Here is a 17,367-nt window from a genome sequence, read left to right on the forward strand (position 1 = left end):
TCCCATGTTTTTTTTCACCCATTTGCATGCAGCATTGTTTGAACACATAGGCAACACAAATGCAGAACCAAATTTCTTTATTCAATAATGCACTTTTCTTTCTTGTTTGAACAGCTAAGCTCTTCCTTCTTACCGAAAACATCGTGATAGAACTTTGATCTGAACTCTCACAACAACCCTGGCCAATTCTTTATAAGGCAGTGTGGCTGTGGTAATACTGTTGATAATTTGAACTTGGGCAAAGCATGGCACAGGTTTAGTAAATATTCCCCCTCACTGCTGATCCTGGATGACACATCACTTCTGCGACCGTCACCAAAAGTGCTGTTATAGAGAGCATACCTGTTTACTCTAGGAACAATCATCAATAGTAAAAAAGAAAGGACATTTGGAGCTGGAAAGCAGAAAATGAGGTACAAACATTTACAGCACCACCTCAGTTGTGCTTGGTGTGAAGCATCTCTGTGAGGAGAGAGTTGCAGGGCAAGTCTCCCAGAAGATGGCGCTGGTACAAATACTCCTCGACCTGCAAGCTAATGCTTCGCACCTCAGGCAGGCGAAGCAACAGCTGGCCAAACTTATCCGAGTGTCCTGGATGACTTCGCTGCGTGTGCTCCATCAGGGTCCTGTTCACCCTCTCTTGAGTCTGCTCCACCTGCCTTCGACTCTGCACATGTTTCACATCTAGAGCACGGAGAAGATGTGTGTATATTCATCATAAACACATAAGACACACGTGCATGCATATTCAATGCTAACAGAAGCTGCAAGCATGACAGAAAAAGAGCAAACTAAAAGCTCACAAAGTCTCAAAACATCTAACATATACTGTTTATCCAGACGCTAATGACTTTTCTTTTAAAAGGGAAAGCTCACCGGGGTTGAATAGCACCAAGTACTTGAGACAGACAAACTCATGTCTGTCTAACTGGAGTGTCTTCAATTTATAGACCAGGTCTTGGGTCCTGGATACCAGGCTACTCAGTATCACTCCTGCCTGAGATACGACGGTCAACACCTCAATCTGTATGAGAATGAGACAGAGGTAATAATCGTGTGGATTAGATGAACGACCACAATCCAAAGACATGTTTGATTATCATAAGGAGGCTGTTTTTCTGTGCCTGTTGTACCTGTTGTCCTGTGACCAGATATATGCATCCCTCTTTGCCATAGGCCACCTGTCTACAGAGGTGGTCCAGGACCAGCAACTCACTCCAGCAGCTCTGCAGCAGCGACATCTGGTCCTCCACCTACGTGAAGTATAAAAGGTTGACCTTCAAATTAGAGGACACAAACCTTTGACCTAAGTACCATAGGACTCATCACACAGCTGATTTCTACTACTTGACATGACTTAATGGTTCGTCACCTTGAGCTCCTTGAAGAGTGCAGTGTTCCTGGCCCACTCCACAAGACCATGCATTGTCTGGTCGGCCATCTTGCACATGATGCTGAATGTATTTAGGCGGTCGTGTTTGCCTCGGCTGGCCTGTTCCCTCTGCAGGCTGGCCAGGACCTTGGCACACAACTGGCTCTCATCCTGCTCGCCCTCCAGGAGTTGGTTTAGGAAGTTGGTCGTAAGTGTGGCCGGCGGGGGAGTGTGGGTTTGGATGAGAGCTTGGGAGAGAGCGGTGTTCGAGCTCGGTGTGGAGCAGGGGGATGATGCTGGCGTGCCTCTTGGTGTGAAGGAACTGTTTGGGGTTGGGTGCAATGGATAATTCGAGGGAGCCGTGCTGCAGCCAAAAGCCATCTCTCCTTTCTCCTGGCCAAATCCAGGGAGAGTGCGGTGGTACAGTCCAGGACAGGGCAGGGATGGAGGAGTGAGCCCCCTGTCTGCGTGCGTTGTGCAGTCCAGTGGCATGGACGCGCCCTGCTGCCCCATGCCCGAGGGATACACGTGGGATTGATGAAAAGCATCAGAGGACAACAAAGTGCTTGTGTGACTGCTCATCGGGTGAAGGTCGTTTGCAGCTGAGGGCCAGTGTCTTTGTGCAGTTTCCATCTTAATCCTGTAGGGAGCGGTGTTTGCTCGGGAATCGACCCTTTGCTGCTTCATCTGCCTGTCCCGTCGATACAGAGGCCCAAATTTATTCCTGCCACCTCTCATACGATCTGCTCTTACAGCTGTTGACAGGACACGAAGCAAGTTAGAAAGTTTGACCACACATTATCGGACACTGCCTGAAATGATAATATGTCCCCTCCACTTTAAGAGCTCAGACTACCTCCACAAGACAACGTCATTATATGTAATCTAGGTCATTACAGGCACTACTTGCACTTGTTTATGACTCCTCAGATAAGTGATATGGAAGAAGACCATGCATGTCAGTGGAACAGAAGGCATGTCGCAATGAAGCAGAAGACCTGCCCTACTGCAGGAGTGTACACGTGTATGTTTCTGTGTGTGTGTGTGTGTGTGTGTGTGCGTGTGTGCGTGTGTGTGTGGGGGGGGGGGACCTTCTCTCTTCATGCCCACTGCCAAACACTTCTGGAAGCGGCAGGAAGGACAACGTTTCCTCTGGGAAAGGTTCATGGGGCAGTTCTGTCGATCTGCACAGGTGTAATGCTTGTTATTCTGCACTGAGCGTTTGAAGAAGCCCTGCAGAGAGAGAGAAAGTTATAAGAAAATTGCACGTCACAATATAATACATGAATCATTATTATGGCTTAGGGGTTAGGGGTTAGACCATCCAAAACCCTGTGTCGTACCTTGCAGCTTTCACAAGTGAGCAGTCCATAGTGGTATCCTGACACTTTGTCCCCACAGATGGGACAGCTCTCCTCTGCCTCTGCTCTGCCGTGTGGCTCTGTCTTTAACTCCCGAGCTGGAGAACGACAGTTATCATTGAATCAAATGGACAACGCGACACAAGCTCCTGCTGCTTACAAACATGGCACAAGATGGTTGGCAGACTTCTCACTGTGTTATATTGCTTCCATTGGTAATAGTTATACAAACAATAAATAGTTAAGGGATTGTATTGATATAGTTGTTTTAAATAGCACAAATCCCATTCACCCATTCATTCATACATTCTATATTCAAAACATTTTTTATCACACACCATTCATTCACTGTCAGCACCGGTACATAGCTAGGGTCAATTTGGGGTCAGCAGCTTGTATCTGTGTCAAAAACCCTTCAGAATGCAGTCTGGAAGCGCCGGGGATCGAACCACCGAGCGTCTGGTTAGTGGACGTAGAGGCGCTGCTTGTGAAGAAGCAAGGCAGGCAACTGCTTGGGGCCCCCGGGCGATGAGGGGGGCCCCCCCGAGGGCTGACAAACTTTTCTCCACAGCAGTGTCTCATAATGTGGCTAGTGACTAGTGACTGTGGCTAGCGTTGGATTTATGGCGTTTATTCGTTGACCTTTTTATTATGTCTTTATTGTTCTTTATATTTAGAAAATTTGAAGGTTTTAATGTTCTTTGTTTTTCTTTTCTTTTTATTTGTAATTAAACAACATTTCACCTCCTACCTTTCGTTGGTGTAATGTTAGTTATAACATAATGTTGACGAGCGCTGTTTGAGGGGCACTCCAGTTTTGTACTCGTGCAGGTGATATTTCAAGTCAGCCATTAAGAGGATCGATATCTAACACACACCCTCAGATTGGAGTGCCAGCTGTTTGTCTGCTCTGCCGCTGACATGGAAATGTGTCATCTCCTGATGTTTATTGCTCAGGTGTTGAGAGCAGCACCGTCCCTCTGTTGCAGACTGTGCCTTATCTCTCTGCTTGATTTCCTTGACTATGATAGCAGATATGACCCTTACATAATTCTGAGATATCAGAGGCTGTGATAGGAACCAGTCTTCTAAATGAAAGTCTGTAGCACGACATTTTAATTCTTTTTTTTCTTTCTGGATTTTCATGCGGAGGTGATAACTGTCTTTTTCGTATCAGTACATGACACAGATTTCCAGACACTCCAACTTTCGAAAACAGGACATCTAAAACACCAATGCCTTTCTAACCCTGTACAAGTTCAACCAAGTGGACATCCATCCTGCACTCACATGTTGATGATCCCTCTGAATTGAACTCATTGTCCGGGTAGCTGCCAGGGTGGTGGACAAGAGGCTGGGGCAGCTGTGGGTGATAACCTGCTAGGTCCATTCCGGCAGGTGGGTCTTGAACTCCACAGTTAGTCCAGGCTGATCTTCATAGTTGCAGAGATCAGGAGACCAGACAGACGCCGCGGCCACGACAGAGAGAGGCCAACAGGCAGGCTGAGCAGCCCCGGTGGACTGATGGTCGTTTGAGGCCCACGGTGGACTTCGATCTGTAGTGAGCGTCATAAAACCTCTCCTGACTGGCACTCCTATACAGATTGTCAGTCAGTGGGTAAGCCAGCCAACCAACCAGTCCCTCCATGGGTCAGATAGCCACCTGCTGGATTCTCACTGTAGTGAAGTCGCTCACAAGTGATCAGAGATGAGGCACCTAACTGCGTACAACTTGTTTGTGAAGGGTTACAGGCCAAAATGTTTATTAAATCTTTAGCAATTGCTTATATGTTTTGAACTGATCATTATTTCAAAACTCAACTCGGTTACAGTACTTTCCAATGTTCATTCATGCATGAACTCACTGAGCATCAGCTGAAAGGCAGATTGTCCACTTTATTAAGTACTTCAGGAAAGGTCAATAGATTCTGAAAAAACTTGATTTAGTCGATGTAACGCCGGGTGGTTATACTGTTCCACATTCTCAGCGCCTGAGATGATAAGGAGCCGTTCAACAGCCCAAATGGCACAGACGTCTTTAATGGAGCTCACAATGACGTCAAAGTCCGAGGGAGGCCAGTTCAAGGGTGGATGGTTATGACACCTGCACATTAGATTGTAACTGATTTCGACATCCAACAATAAAATAGTCCCCCTACTTTTGTAACCAGATGATTCGCTTATGTAAAATCTGCATGAAATAAAGCATATTTAAAGCTCCCTGTTGCATATCAAAGAAAAAGCCAAAAGTGCTGGTAAAATACAGAGCAGTGCAATTCTGCCCCTTGTTGAATTAAGTACGGCCATCTAGTGGTATTAAATAGTATTGCTCTAAACTGGCGTGAGAATAGCTTGTTTTTTGCAGGCCTCAAACTAAACCAGCTGATTATCTCCACCAATGAGGTCATGTTTTCCTATGTTTCCTCTTCTAGTTTTCAATATTTAATATGTTATATTGGTCGAAAGAGAAGGGTCAATCAAGACGAACAGCAAGAAATCCCAGTGAAAAGGTGACTTTATTGAATATAACAAAAAAACACAACAGGTTAAAACCTTCATCCCATCTAACGGAGGGTGTATTTATTTAATTCAAAATCTAAATCTGGGCTTTCATCAGAGGCTTCATCAGATGATGCAATATAACTTGTGGACATTGAGTAGAAGTCCAGCTGCAACATCTGGACAGGCAGGCGACTAGCCCATTTCCTCACTGCTGGAACTATCAAACCTATTGGATATTGACGACATGGCCCGCGCAACAAACCACATCTCATTGAGCGAGGTAGTCACCGTACTGCAAGGAACAAATACACACACACACACACATGCAGACAAAAAAATCATCACCTAATACTCAAGCCTATTAACTTTTCTCATATTATTGTCTTTCTGATTATCACTGAGAAAATGATTTGGATTTGTTTACCTGTTATACACAGCAGCATAGAAGTAGTTTTGCACGTGTCCCAAACCAAGTAGGTCGAGAATAGCGGACAGATTGATTGCTGTGGTGTTGTCAGACATGGCTGTCATCATTCCACTGTACCTCTTTGCGAACACTGTCATGTTGGGCGTGCCATGGATGGACACCTGCAAGTCAACTCTCATTAACTGCCAGTGCTTTTGGTCGACATCACAGAATCAGATCAAACACGATCAAGGATAATTATGGCCAAATGATTGTTGATGTGTTTTTTATGTTTACCATATCATCCAGGGGATTGGGGGGGTTTGTCTGATATTCAGCTGGCAGCAAGAAACTGATCATAGAGGCAGCAGTTTCCGAAGAAATGTTGAAAGGTATTCTCAAAAGAACAGGAAATGTCATTTCCATTGTCGTTCCTAAAGGAAGACAGTAAGAGAGCACATCAAGTTGTTTTTTTTTAAATGTCACAAATTTGGATAATATAGCAAACTCAAAAAAACTAAAAGCACAAGAAAACATAAACCAAAGTATCTCTGATCACAACTAAGTACAGTAATTATAATGTCACTTTAAAGCACTTTTGATTTGTGGCAGTACCGCAGGACTGGATGAAAAAGTTATGAAATATAATTCCACTAATGGGAAAAGTTAGCTCACTTAAATCTTACATTTTCTTTATTTTTGTTCACAGATCTCTCTTGAAAAATAAATCTTGATCGCAATGAGACTACCTGTTTATGAAAGCTATTAAATAAAACATGAATAAATAGATTCCACATACGAACCATTGCCGTTGGCACCACTGAAGTATTCACTTAGTAGTTTGAATGAATCCATTGTTGTAAAGTCCATGGAGAAGGACGTCTCATTAGCTGAAGCCCACTTCACAGATCCATAGTTTCGTTCCTGATGGACACGAGCAAACATGGAGGAGAGGGTTTTTATTTAGAAGTTTCTGGCACCTGAAATGTGAAAATGTTTCTTGCTTGTTCAGAGACACTCACCTCAAAATCCCCAGTCTGAGACATCAGATCATACGGCAGAGACTGCTGAGAGGAGTGCCTGTGAAATAATAACATTATTATAATGGTACTGGTGCAGACAATAGCAATAATTACCTGTGCCAGGCTCTGAGTAAAAATGTGATTAATATTTTCCATCTCTTATTTATCCATCAGTTTACTTCATTAGCTGATCAGTGAAGTTTGAGTAACACACAACGCATGCATTCAAACATCGCTTGCCTTAACTCGACAATTACATCCAGTCTACATTATATACCATGTTTTTAGCCGAAATGACTGTTACCGGAAGTAGCACTTTGTGCGTCCCCTTGGGCGAGAGCTTGTGTGCAGTGTGTGCAGTGTGCGCAGTGTGCGCAGTGTGCGCAGTGTGCGCAGTGTGTGCAGTGTGTGCGAGGCTCGTCAACTCACTACCTGTCTTTAAATCACGCATTAAAACATCTTTTATAGGAAAGCATTTTTAACTTGTGATTTGTAACCCTGGTGCTACTGTGTTATATTAATACCCAACCGGTCGAGGCAGATGGCCGCCCACATTGAGTCTGGTTCTGCTGAAGGTTTCTTTCAGTTAATGAGGGAGTTTTTTCTCTCCACAGTCGCCAAAGTGCTTCTCATTGTGGGAGCTGTTGGGTTTCTCTCTAAATTTAAAAGTCTCGACCTTAATATGTTATGATTTGGCTTAAAAATGTAACCTTTTATTTGTATTCCTTCATTTGTTGCCATGGATTTTATGAAGTACTTTGTCACCCTGTTTAGATATATGCTATTCAAATAAAGTTATTACTATTATATTATTAAATCTCAAAACAACTTTTTTCACTCTGAAACTTTGGTTGACTACAGAAATCTGCTAAAAGGGGAATAAATGCCGGTTTCTTACCCAACTCCGGCCTCAGCTGTCAGCACCAGGAAGCAAACGAGGCCTGAAAGAAGCATCCTGGGACACACACAGAGAGAATGTTTTCATTAAGACTTAACAAGCTTTGCTCATCCAGTGAAAAAAGAACAGTTCAAGCTCAATTCATGCAGACAGAAATGTCTATTTACTGATTTCTATCTAAGACGATCTGAAAAGTAAAACTGTACTTACATCATGTTGTGTGTTGAGGGTTGTTTTCCTTGCATTCAAAAGACTGTCTCTTTGCAGCCTGGTCCTCCTGCTTTTAAAAGGAAAACTGGCCACTCCCTCAACCAATAACCTAAACAACACTATAGACTGTAAAGACAGTATAAGATGCCTGTGGTAAAACCAAATTAGGAACAAGACAAAATGGGGGGGGCTTAAATAACAAACAGAGAAGAGTTCAAATAAGATTTAATTTTGACTATCCTGTTAAACAAACTACAACAAATATTGTGTTAAACCCTCAATACAAACCATACAAATATTTCAAATTACTTTTATAATAAACCTTAAATTTCACATTTCCAGAGAGACAAAAGATTTGTTTTCATTTATAGCCACAGGAAACACCATGAAGGATGTACTCTGCACAATCTAATATAAGCTTTGTAACATTTGAAATTCTACTCTAAGAACATACTTCTGCACATTGAATATAATATTACCACTGAGTACTGCCTTCTTAAAGGACTCCATTATGAACACTTAACAACAGCAGCAAAGAATGTTTAAGCGCAGTAAGCTTTTACATTACTTTTCTTTTTGGTGAAGTTTGGCAGTTTCCCTTTGTTTGCTGCATTTAAGCTGAGCTACTATTTAATTAATATCCTGGGGCAGTGTGTTCAAGCCCCGGGCCAATGCAAACTCAAATTTAGCTTGTTACTGAGGCAATAACAATTTATAAAAAAAGAAAAGAAAAAAGAATATATATATATAGTAGGTATACTTGAGTCACAACCAGGTACTCAAATGCTTGCAGCAACAAGTGAAACAATGAGAACTGCTACCAATGCCTTGCCATCCAAATGTCGAGCGCAGTTCAAAGGACAGTCCTATCACATATTGTCACTACCACCCTACGACCACACCTGATACTTTGGTCTAACACCCTGCGCGTCGTCTACTTCGTAGAATTGACAGTACCCTGGGAAGACGCTGTTGATGAAGTGAATGAGAGGAAAAGGATACGGTATTCAGACATGCAATTTCAGGCAGAGCAACGTGGTTGGAAAGCAAGTTTGCCCTGTGGAGATTGGCTGCAGGGTTTTCCTAGCAGCATCCACCTGCATCAGGTTGCTCAAAGATCTGGGGATCCGCAGACAAGCCCTGTGCCAGACCATAAAAGAAACATCACACACTGCAGAACAATGCAGCCAATGGCTCTGCATCAGGAGGAAAGATCCCAACTCGGCCCCAAGATGCTAGGGACATGCACCCAGGTCTGATCAACCTGCGGTGGCCCTGCCTTAGGAGAGGGTGTCTTGTGATTAAAAGTCTGAGGCACCTGATGATGCTAAGGTACACAACTGAAGACGTGTCCCTAACATCACCTGGTGGTCACTAACATACGCTAACATCAACTGGTGGTATAGGCATTAATTTGTGCGGTAGAACATACAAGGGATATTCTCCATCTTGTCCTATGTTCTAAGAAAGGACAGTGTTTAGTTTAAAAAGTCATAGAGGTAATGATGTCTGATCTACTGAGCAGGCCACATGGCTTTCATAGTACTGACATACAAGCCAGTAGCCAGTCAGATTTACCTTTAGCCTCAGCTCACCCTCTAGTTCGACTGAGGTCACGTCCCTAACATCCGCTGGCGGCTGGTAACACCTGCTAACATCTACTGTTGGTTGGTATGTTAAATTTTGCAGAAGCCCTTAAAACGTACATCGGATATTCACCATCTAGTCCAGTGGTGTCAAACTCAATCACAGAGAGGGCCAAAATCAAAAACTGGGACTACGTCGAGGGCCAAACAGGTTCAACATTTATTAAACAGGATAGACAGGATATTGGATAAAGTGCAGAAAGAAAACATATTCAGGCAGGGTACATTCTACTTTCATGTACATGTGCCAGAGCCAGATGTTTGGCATCTTTTCTTGGCTGCCAGTTCATTAATGTTTGGGGATCAGGCTCTGTGCTGTGGAAACCCTCAAGATGGAGTGAAGGTGTGCATCAGTGAGACGACTCGTGTGTGGGGTTTTATTCATCTTCATCACAGAGAAAAGCGTGTGGGTGAACTTGATGGGGCAGGCACTGGGATCTCTGGAACGCTGGAAAAACTATTTAATAACACCAAATACTCTGCAAGTGAGGAGGGGCGCTCGCTCCGTGTGCGTCTAGCCGGGCAATGCACACCGTGGCTTGTTCAATGGAGCCCGTGCACTCCACCTGGCTTTCTGGCCGGAGCGAGATGGAGAGAGAAAGACGGACAGAAAAAGAGAGAGAGACAAGCCTGAGAGACATGTCAGATCTAGTCCTATATTCTAAAAGGCCACATACCGGTCGGGAGCCTCAGGTTGTTGACAAGAGCATGGCGTCACTTTGTAAGTGTTTGCTAGTGCTCCTGGCTGCTGGGACAAGTTGTCAGAGTGGTTGGTCAAATGTAAAGGTATTAGTGTGACTCATACTACTCGTATGAAGACTCAGAGGATAAAGACAAAGGAGTCTTTCGTTGGAGTCTTCGGGGGAGGCTGAGGGGGAGGCAGAGCATAAAGCTGCTGTTTCTTTTTCTTTTAATATGTGTATACTTTCTGTGCGCATTACTACTCGTAGATACTATAGGCCTTGCACTCGTTCACACCAATACCGTAACCTTTCCTCTCTTATCTATCCCACCCGTTCCACACATACCCATCATCTTGTCACAGGGGGCCTATGGAACTGCCAGTCAGCTACCCGCAAGACAGACTTCATCTCTGGCTTTGCTACACAGCAATCGCTTGACTTCCTTGCTCTCACTGAGACTTGGATCACACCGGACAACACATCCACCCCAGCTGCTCTCTCCTCTGCCTTTTCTTTCACCCACACACCCAGACCCACTGGTAGGGGTGGTGGTACAGGTTTACTCATCTCCCGCAAATGCCACTATGTGAGCATCAGAAAGGAAATGGCGGAAATCTAAACACCTGCTCAAAAACACGACCTGCTCACTTATCAGTCTCTTCTCTCCTCTTTCTCTGCCTCTATTTCCACAGCCAAAAGCTCTTTTTACCTAACTAGAATTCAATCCTCATTTTCTAACCCCAAAAAACTCTTCTCCATCTTTTCCAACCTCCTTTACCCCCCAGTCCACCTCCTCCTTCCTCCCTTCTACCAAGCCACTTGGTCAACTACTTTACAAAAAAGATAGATGACATACGCTCCTCATTTTCTAATCCTCCTTATATAACTACACTTCCATCAACTTCATCTTCATCCCCTTCACTTTCTTCTTTCACCCCCCTGTCTCCCAATCAAGTTCTTACCTTGGTAACCTCCGCCCGCCCGACCACCTGCCCCCTTGACCCCATCCCATCTCACATTCTCCAGTCTATCGCTCCTGACCGTCTTCCTTTTCTCACCCATCTTATCAACACTTCCCTGTCAACTGGCTGTTTCCCTAACTCTCTGAAGGAGGCAAGAGTAAATCCTCTCCTGAAAAAAACCACCCTCGACCCGTCTGATGTAAATAACTACAGACCTGTCTCTCTTCTTCCCTTTGTTTCCAAAACTCTTGAGCGCGCTATCTTTAATCAACTCTCCTCTTATCTTAACCACAATAACCTTCTTGACCCTCACCAGTCTGGTTTCAAGGCAGGCCACTCAACTGAGACGGCCCTCCTTGCTGTCTCTGAGCAACTTCACACTGCTAGTGCAGCCTCTCTCTCCTCTGTCCTTATCTTTCTAGACCTCTCTGCTGCATTTGACACAGTGAACCACCAGATCCTTACTTCCTCCCTTCAGGACCTGGGTGTCTCAGGCTCTGCTCTCTCCCTGCTCTCATCCTACCTCAACAACCGCACTTATCGGGTAACTTGGAGAGGATCTGTGTCGGAACCTTGTCCTCTCACTACTGGGGTCCCTCAAGGTTCCGTCCTGGGTCCCCTCCTCTTCTCTCTGTACACCAACTCTCTCGGCTCTGTCATTCACTCACATGGCTTTTCCTACCATAGCTATGCTGATGACACCCAACTAATCCTCTCTTTTCCCCAATCTGAAACACAGGTAGCAGCACGAATCTCTGCCTGTCTGACTGACATCTCTCAGTGGATGTCTGCACACCACCTGAAAATTAACCTTGACAAGACTGAACTACTTTTCCTTCCAGGGAAAGACTCTCCCACCCATGACCTGACTATTAACTTTGACAACTCCGTGTTAACCCCCACTCAGACTGCTAGGAACCTGGGTGTGACACTCGACAGCCAACTCTCCCTTACTGCCAACATTACTGTAACAACACGTTCCTGTCGATTCATGCTGTACAACATCAGGAGAATATGCCACCTTCTCACTCAGAAGGCGGTGCAGGTTCTGGTCCAGGCCCTGGTCATCTCACGCCTAGACTATTGTAACTCCCTCCTGGCAGGTCTACCTGCTAGTGCCATCCGACCTCTGCAGCTCATTCAGAATGCAGCAGCTCGACTGGTTTTTAACCTACCTAAATTCACTCACACTACTCCGCTCCTCCGCTCCCTTCACTGGTTACCGGTGGCTGCCCGCATCCGTTTCAAAACATTAGTACTTGCGTACCGTGCTGCGAACGGATCGGGTCCAGTCTACATCCAGGACATGGTCAAACGTTACACCCCAGCCCATTCACTCCGCTCTGTTTCGGCCAATCGGCTTGTTGCTCCCTCACTGCGAGCTAAACACTCATCAAAAACACGACTGTTTGCTGTCCTGGCTCATAAATGGTGGAATGAGCTCCCCATTGACATCCGGACATCAGAAAGTTTACACATCTTCCGCCGCAAACTAAAAACACACCTCTTCCGACTATACCTTGAATAACATTTTTAAAACTAACAATTTAGTAGCACTTAAAATGGCACTTACTTATAGCACTTTGTAGTTTTGCTTTTTTGAAGAAATTGTACTTTCTCTATTCTTGTTGTTCTGGGTTTGTACCCTCATGGTTGAATGCACTTATTGTAAGTCGCTTTGGATAAAAGCGTCAGCTAAATGAAATGTAATGTAATACTGAGAGGTAACATTTTGGTACGAATGTTAAAGCTATATGTTTTAGTAGTTGGTATTACCTATGTACTTTGTTTTCAAAAATCAAGGCTAAGGAACCTTTTTGCTATCAATAGCCACATCATTAAAGATCCTCAGAGGGCCACACTTAATTACTGAACCCATATATCACAGTAACTTCTCAAATGCTTTGGCTGAAACTACATCTGTTCGGTAAACATCTGATGTCAGATGACAGTGATGATGATGCAACAGGTTTGGGTCAGTCAGTCGTTAGCAGAAGTGAGAGAGTCTTTTCGAGAGAAATAGTAAAGATTTACCATCAGTGGTATGTTGCCCCAAACAGGGAAGCAAACTTCAGTGTGTCTCCCCCTCAAGTGAAAAACAGCAGGATGCACACATAGACCAGAGGGGGGTTGTTGTAATTATTTTGGATCTTGTCGTTGCTTTGTGGCTCAATGATTTCATGTTGTGGGTCGTCAACAGTAACAGTTTAACAAACTTAAATTTTCATGTTTTGAAGCCTCTCACCACCAAGGAATTTTGTCACATTTTGATTATTGTCACATTTTGCTTTAATCAGGGACGGGCCGTACACAGTGAGTCATCAACTTCAACTTTCACGTGTTTTAATACAAGTTAAATAGCCCTAGGAAAAACCCTGAAGGATGTACTCACTGTATATGATAAATTAGTCATCCTGTGCTTACAATTCTTTTGTGCATTCTGCTGCACCTGATTATAGTATTACCACAAACTACTGTGCATAAAGTCAAATGTATTGTTTCATAAAATGCAACAAAGACACCGTCTATTTAAGCTACATGAGGGATTCATTGCTGTTTGGTAGTCTCAAAAAGTCTTGAACCACTTTCCATGAAATATTTTGGAGGGGTGGAGCGTGCCCAAAGGAAGATCCCATTACATTTTTCAGGATTAACAAGCACATCCAGGATTTTTTTTCACTTTCTTTAACATGGCGAGAGAGGGCGTTAGCCTTCGCAGAGCTCCTTGAAATTTTATGGAATTATGGGACATGTCTCAATAAAGTTGCATAGACATTTGGTAGCAGATCTAGATAAATAGGTTCATCCAGTATTTTTTTCCCCACCTTCTTTAACATGGTGATATAGGGCGGACGTATGCTCTTCTAGTTTTCAATATTTAATATGTTATATTGGTCGAAAGAGAAGGGTCAATCAAGACAAACAGCAAGAAATCCCAGTGAAAAGGTGACTTTATTGAATATAACAGAAAACACAACAGGTTAAAACCTTCATCCCATCTAACGGAGGGTGTATTTATTTAATTAAAAATCTAAATCTGGGCTTTCATCAGAGGCTTCATCAGATGATGCAATATAACTTGTGGACATTGAGTAGAAGTCCAGCTGCAACATCTGGACAGGCAGGTGACTAGCCCATTTCCTCACTGCTGGAACTGCTGGAACTATCACACCTACTGCATCTTGACGACATGGCCCGGGCAACAAACCACATCTCATTAAGCGAGGTAGTCGCCGTACTGCAAGGAACAAATACACACACACACACACACACACACACACACACACACACACACACACATGCACACAAAAAAACCATCACCTAATACTCAAGCCTATTAACTTTTCTCATATTATTGTCTTTCTGATTATCACTGAGAAAATGATTTGGATTTGTTTACCTGTTATACACAGCAGCATAGAAGTAGTTTTGCACGTGTCCCAAACCAAGTAGGTCGAGAATAGCGGACAGATTGATTGCTGTTGTGGTGTTGTCAGACATGGCTGTCATCATTCCACTGTACCTCTTTGCGAACACTGTCATGTTGGGCGTGCCATGGATGGACACCTGCAAGTCAACTCTCATTAACTGCCAGTGCTTTTGGTCGACGTCACAGAATCAGATCAAACACGATCAAGGATAATTATGGCCAAATGATTGTTGATGTGTTTTTTATGTTTACCATATCATCCAGGGGATTGGGGGGGTTTGTCTGATATTTAGCTGGCAGCAAGAAACTGATCATAGAGGCAGCAGTTTCCGAAGAAATGTTGAAAGGTATTCTCAAAAGAATAGGAAATGTCATTTCCATTGTCGTTCCTAAAGGAAGACAGTAAGAGAGCACATCAAGTAGTTTTTTTTTTAAATGTCACAAATTTGGATAATATAGCAAACTCAAAAAAACTAAAAGCACAAGAAAACATAAACCAAAGTATCTCTGATCACAACTAAGTACAGTAATTATAATGTCACTTTAAAGCACTTTTGATTTGTGGCAGTACCGCAGGACTGGATGAAAAAGTTATGAAATATAATTCCACTAATGGGAAAAGTTAGCTCACTTAAATCTTACATTTTCTTTATTTTTTGTTCACAGATCTCTCTTGAAAAATAAATCTTGATCTCAATGAGACTACCTGTTTATGAAAGCTATTAAATAAAACATGAATAAATAGATTCCACATACGAACCATTGCCGTTGGCACCACTGAAGTATTCACTTAGTAGTTTGAATGAATCCATTGTTGTAAAGTCCATGGAGAAGGACGTCTCATTAGCTGAAGCCCACTTCACAGATCCATAGTTTCGTTCCTGATGGACACGAGCAAACATGGAGGAGAGGGTTTTTATTTAGAAGTTTCTGGCACCTGAAATGTGAAAATGTTTCTTGCTTGTTCAGAGACACTCACCTCAAAATCCCCAGTCTGAGACATCAGATCATACGGCAGAGACTGCTGAGAGGAGTGCCTGTGAAATAATAACATTATTATAATGGTACTGGTGCAGACAATAGCAATAATTACCTGTGCCAGGCTCTGAGTAAAAATGTGATTAATATTTTCCATCTCTTATTTATCCATCAGTTTACTTCATTAGCTGATCAGTGAAGTTTGAGTAACACACAACGCATGCATTCAAACATCGCTTGCCTTAACTCGACAATTACATCCAGTCTACATTATATACCATGTTTTTAGCCGAAATGACTGTTACCGGAAGTAGCACTTTGTGCGTCCCCTTGGGCGAGAGCTTGTGTGCAGTGTGCGCAGTGTGCGCAGTGTGCGCAGTGTGCGCAGTGTGCGCAGTGTGTGCAGTGTGTGCGAGGCTCGTCAACTCACTACCTGTCTTTAAATCACGCATTAAAACATCTTTTTATAGGAGAGCATTTTTAACTTGTGATTTGTAACCCTGGTGCTACTGTGTTATATTAATACCCAACCGGTCGAGGCAGATGGCCGCCCACATTGAGTCTGGTTCTGCTGAAGGTTTCTTCCAGTTAATGAGGGAGTTTTTTCTCTCCACAGTCGCCAAAGTGCTTCTCATTGTGGGAGCTGTTGGGTTTCTCTCTAAATTTAAAAGTCTCGACCTTAATATGTTATGATTTGGCTTAAAAATGTAACCTTTTATTTGTATTCCTTCATTTGTTGCCATGGATTTTATGAAGTACTTTGTCACCCTGTTTAGATTTGTGCTATACAAATAAAGTTATTACTATTACATTATTAAATCTCAAAACAACTTTTTTCACTCTGAAACTTTGGTTGACTACAGAAATCTGCTAAAAGGGGAATAAATGCCGGTTTCTTACCCAACTCCGGCCTCAGCTGTCAGCACCAGGAAGCAAACGAGGCCTGAAAGAAGCATCCTGGGACACACACAGAGAGAATGTTTTCATTAAGACTTAACAAGCTGACTTTTCTCATCCAGTGAAAAAAGAACAGTTCAAGCTCAATTCATGCAGACAGAAATGTCTATTTACTGATTTCTATCTAAGACGATCTGAAAAGTAAAACTGTACTTACATCATGTTGTGTGTTGAGGGTTGTTTTCCTTGCATTCAAAAGACTGTCTCTTTGCAGCCTGGTCCTCCTGCTTTTAAAAGGAAAACTGGCCACTCCCTCAACCAATAACCTAAACAACACTATAGACTGTAAAGACAGTATAAGATGCCTGTGGTAAAACCAAATTAGGAACAAGACAAAATGGGGGGGGCTTAAATAACAAACAGAGAAGAGTTCAAATACGATTTAATTTTGACTATCCTGTTAAACAAACTACAAACACTACAACAAATATTGTCAGTGTGAACTAATGTTAAACCCTCAATACAAACAGTACAAATATTTCAAATTACTTTTAAAATTAAACCTTAAATTTCACATTTCCAGAGAGACAAAAGATTTGTTTTCATTTATAGCCACAGGAAACACCATGAAGGATGTACTCTGCACAATCTAATATAAGCTTTGTAACATTTGAAATTCTACTCTAAGAACATACTTCTGCACATTGAAAATAATATTACCACTGAGTACTGCCTTCTTAAAGGACTCCATTATGAACACTTAACAACAGCAGCAAAGAATGTTTAAGCGCAGTAAGCTTTTACATTACTTTTCTTTTTGGTGAAGTTTCCCTTTGTTTGCAGCATTTAAGCTGAGCTACTATTTAATTAACATCCTGGAACAGTGTGTTCAAGCCCCGGGCCAATGCAAACTCAAATTTAGCTTGACATCCATTGCACTTCTGTCCGTCCTGGGAGAGGGATCCCTCACATGTGGCTCTCTCTGAGGTTTCTACGTTCT

General features: G+C 43.0%; 2 protein-coding genes across 2 annotated transcripts; both read right to left on the reverse strand.

Moving 5' to 3' along the window:
* Positions 1-98: 98 nt before the first annotated feature.
* Positions 99-4,235, reverse strand: nr5a5 (nuclear receptor subfamily 5, group A, member 5). Its single transcript, XM_035180904.2, has 7 exons — positions 4,024-4,235; positions 2,716-2,831; positions 2,464-2,605; positions 1,373-2,127; positions 1,134-1,253; positions 877-1,024; positions 99-684 (listed from the first exon to the last, which is right to left on the reverse strand). Exons 1-7 carry the CDS (start codon positions 4,121-4,123, stop codon positions 437-439), a joined length of 1,629 nt encoding a protein of 542 aa, XP_035036795.1. The 5' UTR covers positions 4,124-4,235; the 3' UTR covers positions 99-436.
* Positions 4,236-14,458: 10,223 nt separating this feature from the next.
* LOC118123361 (heme-binding protein 1-like) lies at positions 14,459-16,706 on the reverse strand. Its single transcript, XM_047343874.1, has 6 exons — positions 16,585-16,706; positions 16,371-16,427; positions 15,472-15,529; positions 15,253-15,373; positions 14,745-14,881; positions 14,459-14,659 (listed from the first exon to the last, which is right to left on the reverse strand). The coding sequence occupies exons 1-6, from the start codon at positions 16,617-16,619 to the stop codon at positions 14,459-14,461; spliced, it is 609 nt and encodes a 202-aa protein (XP_047199830.1). The 5' UTR covers positions 16,620-16,706.
* Between the last annotated feature and the right edge of the window lie 661 nt (positions 16,707-17,367).

Source organism: Hippoglossus stenolepis, chromosome 16, assembly GCF_022539355.2.
Source record: "Hippoglossus stenolepis isolate QCI-W04-F060 chromosome 16, HSTE1.2, whole genome shotgun sequence".
Lineage (NCBI taxonomy): Eukaryota > Metazoa > Chordata > Actinopteri > Pleuronectiformes > Pleuronectidae > Hippoglossus > Hippoglossus stenolepis.

Excerpts from the sequence above, each read along its gene's own strand:
- nr5a5 (XM_035180904.2), bottom strand. The coding sequence starts at position 4,123 with ATGGACCTAGCAGGTTATCACCCACAGCTGCCCCAGCCTCTTGTCCAC. Across the intron at positions 2,832-4,023 it reads TTCAGAGGGATCATCAACAT|CTCGGGAGTTAAAGACAGAG; the intron begins GTGAGTGCAGGA and ends GTCGTTCTCCAG. Across the intron at positions 2,606-2,715 it reads TCACTTGTGAAAGCTGCAAG|GGCTTCTTCAAACGCTCAGT; the intron begins GTACGACACAGG and ends CTCTCTCTGCAG.
- LOC118123361 (XM_047343874.1), bottom strand. The coding sequence starts at position 16,619 with ATGCAAGGAAAACAACCCTCAACACACAACATGAT. Across the intron at positions 15,374-15,471 it reads CTCAGACTGGGGATTTTGAG|GAACGAAACTATGGATCTGT; the intron begins GTGAGTGTCTCT and ends CGTGTCCATCAG. Across the intron at positions 14,882-15,252 it reads CAGTGGTGCCAACGGCAATG|GAACGACAATGGAAATGACA; the intron begins GTTCGTATGTGG and ends GTCTTCCTTTAG.